The 8402-nt window shown below is 39.4% G+C and overlaps 1 protein-coding gene across 3 annotated transcripts; it reads right to left on the bottom strand.

Moving 5' to 3' along the window:
* Positions 1-352: 352 nt before the first annotated feature.
* On the bottom strand, positions 353-5525 carry LOC147302473 (interferon-induced protein 44-like). Of its 3 annotated transcripts, XM_086282332.1 has the most exons (9): positions 5459-5525; positions 5229-5272; positions 5044-5064; positions 4222-4255; positions 1868-2069; positions 1491-1643; positions 1222-1393; positions 1033-1133; positions 353-873 (listed from the first exon to the last, which is right to left on the bottom strand). In XM_086282332.1, the coding sequence occupies exons 2-9, from the start codon at positions 5254-5256 to the stop codon at positions 700-702; spliced, it is 885 nt and encodes a 294-aa protein (XP_086138458.1). In that variant the 5' UTR covers positions 5257-5272; positions 5459-5525; the 3' UTR covers positions 353-699. The 3 variants fall into 3 exon arrangements, with proteins under 3 accessions (XP_086138458.1, XP_086138457.1, XP_086138459.1); XM_086282331.1 differs by lacking the exons at positions 5229-5272; positions 5459-5525 and having other exon boundaries at positions 5044-5095; XM_086282333.1 differs by lacking the exons at positions 5229-5272; positions 5459-5525 and having other exon boundaries at positions 353-856; positions 5044-5095.
* Positions 5526-8402: the final 2877 nt, after the last annotated feature.

The following is an 8402-nucleotide window of genomic DNA, read 5'->3' as shown; positions in this document are numbered from 1 at the left end:
CGTCCTGCAGAAGTGGCAAAGAAGGATGTGCCGCTACACCGCAGACTGAATGGAAATAACTAAACAAAAAGCTGAGAAGGTAAACTTACGAGTTTCATGAATAGTAGTCCGACTCTAACTAGAAGCCAAATAATCTGCAACATCTGATTAAGCTCTCAAATGCATAGCCAAGGGGGAGACTAAGGACATATACAAGTCCTAATTTGGACTTGTATAATTACCTGGATGCTCGTATGGGTTGATAACCTAAGTCATTAAATATCTATCCATCCTCTTCCGCTTCTAAACTCTCATTACAGTTTAGAAAACAAGAAATCACTGATTCACAGAGGACAGTCTCACATCAAGGGTTGAACTGATTTATTTGAGTTACACAGCAGGCAACAGGTTACAAGCATATATGTGTCATTCTTTATGCCATTACCATTTTGAATATACAGTAAATAAAAAGTACATATTGATTTTCTGTGAAGGTTATTTGGATTTAATTTACGAAAGAAAAAAAGTGAAATAAAATAAGAACAAGACAAAAATCAGTACAATAAAGTTTCTGATGAAATTCACTTTTTGTGTGACTGTGATTGTAATGATAGCAAAGCAAAATAACCTGAAGAGTAACTGAGCATTTTCATTTTCTATCCCCCTCAAACATTTGTTACAGGCCAGGATTATTCAACCCAACAATATACAACCATTCATTCAATCATTTATATCCTGGTCATTCAGGTAGTCCTCTCCATAGTCAATGATCTTTTTCAGTGCACACAGTATCAGTGAATCTATGTTGTCATTCGTGTCAGTTTCTTTGTGGTAGTTCTTCACGAGGAAGATGCAGTTCAGTAGAATACCCAGGTTCCTGTTTAGTGTTTGCATCTACGTTTAAAAAATATTGCATTTAAAAACTGAAACTGTATTGTTGCACTAGTGACATGATTATAAATTATTTATTGAATTATTTGTACTGATTCCAGCTGAGGTTTCTGTTCAAATATACTGAAATGTACAGCATGAAAGTTACTTCCTGGAACATACCTGGTCATTCAAGTACTTGCTCTTGTAGGTGTTCTTTATGTTTTTTTTGACTTCGGGACAGGCTTCATCAATTTTGGTCATGATGGCTATTTGTGGGATCCCTGCCAATACAGAAAGCAATGCAATCACTTTATCTCATGTTTTTCTAGTATTTGAAATCGTGACATCATGTAGAACATCTGCTCTCACCTTTGTCACGAGCATGTAGTCTGACTTCTTTCATCTTCCTCCAAGTTTCATCACTGATCATGCTCACTGTGTCAGCTGGAATAACAAAAGCCAGAATGTGGACTTTGTCATCTAAAGTAGGAGAACTGTTGTAGTTAGGATCTGATTCACGCAAGAGAGCTGTGGGTTTGAACTGGGGAAAAAAAACCCAAAGTCACTTAAACCTTTTTGCACGATACAGTTTCTGTATCACAGACTGTGTACAAGCATCTGGATGAAAAACATCATACCCTGTAACCTTCTTTGACATGTCCACTAATGGCAAGTTTGATGTCTTCCACATGTATTCCTTTCTCAGCGCCCCTCTCAAGCCCCATGGTGTCAGTGAAGACAAAAGAGTAAAAAGTTTCTGGATTTCCTTTCTGAATTTTAAATGTCCTGTACTGTAAATAAAAAATGTGGTGTTGTTATATTAGTGCCAAATACTAAAGATCCTAAACAGTTTTCAAAATAATTTACACACTAGTTGTGCTGACTATTTTTCACTCTTTTTATAGTTTAATGCTCATAAAGCAGCTACCACTGCAGTATGCTCCTGTAGTCATAGAAAACCTCAAAGGAAATGAGTGTGCAACTATGATAAGGATAGATACATCCTCATACATACTGCATTAGTGAAACTATCACCAGAGGTTGCATCTGCCAATGCTCGAGTTGCGATTTTGCCTCTTAAAGCACTGTCCACAGAGTTGATGAAGCTGGACTTTCCAGCACCTGGTGGTCCATGAAGCATAATTCTGAGATGCTGGACATCTTTGTGAGGCTTGTAAGCTCTGACAAGCTGCAGGTCTCGCTCTCTTTCACTGTTTCTAAAGAAAATTACAATAGGATTTAGTGTGCACTTACAGTTTACACAACAGTGTTATGAACAAACACAAAATAACAACAAACAAGCAAAACACTTGAGGGCTGTACTACTGAGACAGGTTGACATCTGTTTTCTACTACCTGCAATGTCAGAAGCCTGAAATAACCAAATAAGCATTTCTGTGTCACCATGTGAAACTACACTGAACAAAAATATAAACGCAACACCTTTGTTACTGCTCCCATTCCCCATGGGATGGACGTAGAGACCTAAAATTCATTCCAGATACACAATATAACCATCCCTCCCAAACAGTGGTCACAAATCAGTCCAAATGTGTGGTAGTGGGCACATCTGCCATATTGAGATAATCCATCCCACCTCACAGGTGTGCCACATCAGGATGCTGATCTGACATCATGAGTAGTGCACAGGTGTACCTCAGACTGCCCACAACAAAAGGCCACCCTGGAATGTGCAGTTTTTTGCGCTATTGGGGGTCTGGGGACCCAGAACCGGTCAGTATCTGGTGTGACCACCATTTGCCTCATGCAGTGCAACACATCATCGCATGGAGTCTATCAGATTGTCAATTGTGGCCTGTGGAATGTTGGTCCACTCCACTTCAATGGCTGTGCGAGGTTGTTGGATATTCGTGGGAACTGGTACACGCTGTCGTATACGCCGGTCAAGCACATCCCGAACATGCTCAATGGGTGACATGTCCAGTGAGTATGCTGGCCATGCAAGAACTGGGACATTCTCAGCTGCCATCTGCCCTGAACAATGTGAACCATGATTCATCCGTGAAGCGCACACCTCTCCAACGTGCCAGACGCCATCGAATGTGAGCATTTGCCCACACAAGTCTGTTACGGCGACGAGTTGGAGTCAGGTCAAGACCCCGATGAGGACGACGGGCATGCAGTTGAGCGTCCCTCAGACGGTTTCTGACAGTTTGTGCAGAAATTGTTTGGTTGTGCAAACCAATTGTTCCAGCAGCTGTCTGGGTGGCTGGTCTCAGACGATCTTGGAGGTGAACCTGCTGGATGTGGAGGTCCTGGGCTGGTGTGGTTACACGAGGTCTGCGGTTGTGAGGCCGGTTGGATGTGCTGCCATATTCTCTGAAACGCCTGTGGAGACAGCTTATGGTTGAGAAATGAACATTCAATGCACGGGCGACAGATCTGGTTGACATTCCTGCTGTCAGCATGCCAATTGCATGCTCCCTCATTGCTTGTGGCATCTGTGGCATTTTGCTGTGAGACAAAACTGCACATTCCAGGGTGGCCTTTTGTTGTGGGCAGTCTGAGGTACACCTGTGCACTACTCATGATGTCAGATCAGCATCCTGATGTGGCACACCTGTGAGGTGGGATGGATTATCTCAATATAGCAGATGTGCCCACTACCACACATTTGGACTGATTTGTGACCACTGTTTGGGAGGGATGGTTATATTGTGTATCTGGGATGAATTTTAGGTCTCTACGTCCATCCCATGGGGAATGGGAGCAAAAACAAAAGTGTTGCGTTTATATTTTTGTTCAGTGTATGTGAATTCCACATTGTGACTCAGAGGTTTGTGCTGCTGTAACAATTTGAATGTATAAAATTTATTCAGCAGAGAATCACTTCAGAATCAAAATGTAAATGTGAGAGCCACAGATGGGTTTAAAGTAAAATTGAATGGACATTAAACATAAGTTAACAAAATGATCAAACAAGTCAAAAGACTTTGATTTTCCATCCATCCATCTTCATCCGCTTTATCCGAGGCCGGGTCGCGGGGGCAGCAGCCTAAGCAAAGAGGCCCAGACCTCCCTCTCCCCAGCCACCTCCTCCAGCTTATCCGGGGGAATACCAAGGCGTTCCCAGGCCAGCCGAGAGATATAATCTCTCCAGCGTGTCCTGGGTCTGCCCCGGGGCCTCCTCCCGGTGGGACATGCCTGGAACACCTCACCCAGGAGGCGCCCAGGGGGCATCCTTGTCAGATGCCCGAACCACCTCAGCTGGCTCCTTTCGATGTGGAGCAGCACTTTGATTTTGTGATATAAAATTGTGACTCTAGGATTAACACAGAGTTGGTGAAAAGGGTTATTTCTTATTAATTCTAGTACACCTCTCTAATTAACCACACTTTTAACACTCACCCCCATGGTATGATCCTCTCTTCTGCCTTTAACACTATAAAGTAAAAATGTAAATTCTATGAGTCACATTGGAAGCATAACATTTTAAATTAATTACACATTATGTATTAAGGCTGTTACACACTGAACGCGTTGTGTTTTTGAGGACAATTCCTCCTCAATAAACGCACTGTGAAAACTAAAATTGAAGCCGACGTCAAACTATGACGAGCTGAGAAAAGTAAGAAACTAAGAAAACAGCAGCAGGGAGAATTTAACGGTTGGATCCAGGAGCTGAAGCTGTGTGTTTGTACAGTTCAGGATGTCAGTGGGACAGTTTGAGGCGAGGCAGGAAATTATTTTACTAAGCCGCATTGTGTAGCTGTGTGTCTGAGGTAAATAGTATTACGTGACTATTTCCATTTCAGTATTCCATTCCATTGTATTCAGTAGGGGTGCCGTGTGAGTTTAGAGTGCACTCGTTGTCTGACGCAGCGGCCTTGTTATTCAGGTCATTTTATTCAGATCCAAAACATGAGACAAATCGATCTTGGATCGCAAAAATAAATAATTTCATCAATTCTGCTTTTTACCCATGGATTTCAGTAACGTTGCTCTGCCTGTAACCAATTGCGCCTCGCCCAAAGTTCCAGTCCAGGAATTTTGTTTACATTTCCTGGAATTGTTCAGCTCAAACGGTCAGTGTGAACAGCTGCAAAAAGAACAGATGAGTCTGAACAATATTTTTAAGATAGGAAATATTTTCACAGATTTTACACGTCTGGTGTGTAAAAGCCTCAAGTTTTGTCTTCGAGATTTTGTATCATATTTTAAATATCTTACGAGGAGGTGGTGAGCGATTTCCTGCAATTGAAATATGACAAAGTAAAAACATGTTAGCAACATTTTTCCATATTCAGTTCAGTTCTATTAGATTTTAAGTTAAATTAAATGTTTTTTTGACTTTTAAATCAAAGGACGTTATGAACAATGAACAACAATGAATATAATATGAAAAAAAAGCTTACCTGACAAGATATTTATAATTTTTTCCATTTTTTTTTGTCATCAACTAATTGTGAATTAAACAAACAGAAAAGATAGTAAATTAAAAAATAGTAAATTCGTTAAATTCTTCAAGAAACTACATTCTTTTAACTTAATCTGAACCAAATGGCAGAGATGACTCAGTCCGGTCAATTTAATAATTTAATAACTGGATTTCTTGCATTGGATTATTAACACAAAGTTACCGTACCTGAATGTCCAACTGTGCTGTGAAGTTGTCGTCCCTTGGTTTATTGTTCACACTGGTGTAGATGACGTGTGACTTTGGATTTATAAATGTCCTTTCACTTTCTTTTTGGGTCATGTGACTTCTATTATTCTCTCTATCTGATGGCAGTCTAATGTAGTTGTAGCTGCATAGCTTCTTAATTTGCATGTGTCACTAACATCTATTTCTTAAAATCTAAAACTTGCTTCCGTCATAATCCCAGGATTTTTACCCAGCGTTTTCAGTTTTAGCCTTTGTTGCAGTTTTCAGTTTGAATATTACCTTTTATCATCTGCTCCAGATATATTTTCATTCTGATTTAGTATTTATAGTTTTCTTTGTTAGTTATTCTCAAGTTTTTCCTTTTCGTCTACTGGATGTTCCTGATGTTTTTGAGAATCTATTGTGTTTGAGTTTGGCTTTTTGTATATTAGGTTTGTTTAGTTTCCTTTAGAATTGATTATATCATCTGTTGTTTCTCTTTATAATGCAGTTTATCTACTTGGTTTTTATTTTTCCAACTTACCTTCTTTTATGATTCTTTTCTGTTTCCTATTTGTGTCCCTGTATCTGTCTTGTCTCTTTGTGCTCTGGTTGTCTGTTTCCCTATTTATTTGTCTCCCATTCAGTCATTTCCCCCTTCCTGTTGACTGTATGTGTGTTTGTGTTACTTCCTGCTTTACTTTGATAGTCCAAGTGCTTGATATTGAATTTTACTCCCCTCATCTAGTTAATCCTGATTTGTTCCTTGGTGTTTCGGTTTCATCTGCATTTATCGCCCTCCCCTGTCTAGTACTCCTGTTCTCCTCTATGTAAGTTAACCCCATTGTCTTGTTATTCATTCTGCAGTTATTGTCTCCATCTTCCACTGTCCTTTGTCATGTCCTATCGTCATAATTTTACGTTACTTGTTTCCAATTTTTTGCACTCCGCAATTTTCCCTAGAACAAAAACTTGGGAACACAGAGCAAGGAGTGCAAAACTATTCCTGGCTCCAGTGTTCCTCTGATTTTGCATCTGTGTTTTGATGAAACATTCAAGCTGTTAAGTTCATCTCCGGTTTCTCAAGTTCTGCAACCATTTCTGCACACAGGACTAAATGATAAACATTCAACTGTACTCCATATGGTATATAATGTATGTGAAAAGTAAAAAACATCATGTTGGCAAGTTTGTGTTAATAGGAATGAACAAAAAAAGTTATTGATTGAAATAAAATGAACTGATCTTCAAAACTGGAAAGGAACATTGTGATAAGGAATATTAATAAACTTTTTAGCAGAATGATATAATGAAATTAGCATAATTGTTTTTTATTTTCTAAAGAATATTGCAGCGGTTTGAGATGACAATTTTTAAGCTTGTAGTGTGAGTCACAAAAAAGAGAAATTCATTGAGAATTTCATATCATTATGATATCTGTTATCATATGTGATATCAGATATGATTGTTTTGTAATTTTTTGTTTATTAAGTTATCACATTCCTTTCAAATGATTCAATTTGAGCAGAGTTGTGCTTTAATTTCTCAAGAGTATGGCAGCAGTTTGACATTAAACAGATGAACATCTGCACAAATGTTTAGTAGGTGAGGAAGAAGAAGAAACACTTAGATTTTCATGAGAACACAAAGATTTTCACTGAATTTTTGATATGTCATCACATTCTATTGAACCTGTTTCATTTGAGCATAAAGGTCATTTAAGTTCTCTGGAATCATGCAGTCGTTTGAGATAAAACTGCACAGATATAGTGTGGAGCACCTGGGACCCTGTTCTTGACACATACGTAGCAGGGTCTAGCAGTCTGGCATGCCAGGCTTCTCATTGCCTCTTGTAAATGCTGTTAAACAATGTTCTATTTAGAGCTCATGATGTGGATGACTGATTTATCATGGATTGTGTAATTTCATGAATATGTAATTTCATGTTAAAAATGTCTTCATTTAAAATGTATATGTGTAATGTGTAAGGGCTAATGTCTCATGAGAACACCCTTAGCGAGATTATACAAGAGAGAGTACAATGAGAGAGTATATTTCTTTCTTGGACTGCGGGTGAGCAGATGTCACTCATGAAGCTCTGCTAAGCTAAACTAAAGGTTTATTGAAATCAAGGCAAAGTAACACAAAGACATCAGGACCTCTTTTCAGGACAAGCGGTCAACGAGGTATTTCTGTCTTTATTTTATGTTTGGACTAAATATATGTACTGTAAAATTGCTAATGTGTGTGTACCGTTCACTCAATTTAAATAGTTCTCACTGTGTATTGGCATAATGGTGTACTGGGGTTAAGGCCTGAAGACTCGATGGTATAACTAAAGAGCAGAGAAAGCCCAAGTAATAAACCCCTGTTTCAAAGAACCGACCTGTGTCTGTGTTGTAGTGAAGAGAGCTACACCTCTCGGCCTTTGGGACTCCTGAGAGATGTTATTGCAGTTTCCGACCCTCATTATCAAGTACATTTTGTGACAAAAACACTTGCTGCTCATGGTGGTGCTGTGTGGCAAGCAGAGGTAGGACCCAAATGCAGGACTCGGAAACAAAAGGTAGTAAACTAAAGATTCAAGAGTCAAGAAGCTTATTGTGATGTACACTGCAAAATACAGATGGTTATACAGAGCAATGAAATTCTTACTTTGCAGGTTCCCTTCACACAACTAATTTACAGTTATGGATAATTACAGTTCGACAGTAAGTCAGAGATTTAGTAGCCTGATGGCCTGTGGATAGAAACAGTTTCTTAGTCTGGTGCTCCTTGCTTTCACATTTAGGCAGCATCTGCCAGATGGCAGGAGTGTGAACAATGTGTGCTGTGGGTGGGTGCGGTCCTTGATGAACCCCTTTTCCTGACCCAAGTGTTGTAAATGTCCTGTAGTGATGGGAGGGGTACTCCACAGATGAGTTGTGCCATTTTAATGACACGC

The sequence above is a fragment of the Aulonocara sp. 'chitande type north' Nkhata Bay genome, linkage group LG23 (genome assembly GCF_057382095.1).
Source record: "Aulonocara sp. 'chitande type north' Nkhata Bay isolate Kocher_YH1m ecotype deep benthic linkage group LG23, A_spYH_male_GT1.1, whole genome shotgun sequence".
NCBI lineage: Eukaryota > Metazoa > Chordata > Actinopteri > Cichliformes > Cichlidae > Aulonocara > Aulonocara sp. 'chitande type north' Nkhata Bay.
This window is presented reverse-complemented; position numbering and strand designations above follow the sequence as displayed.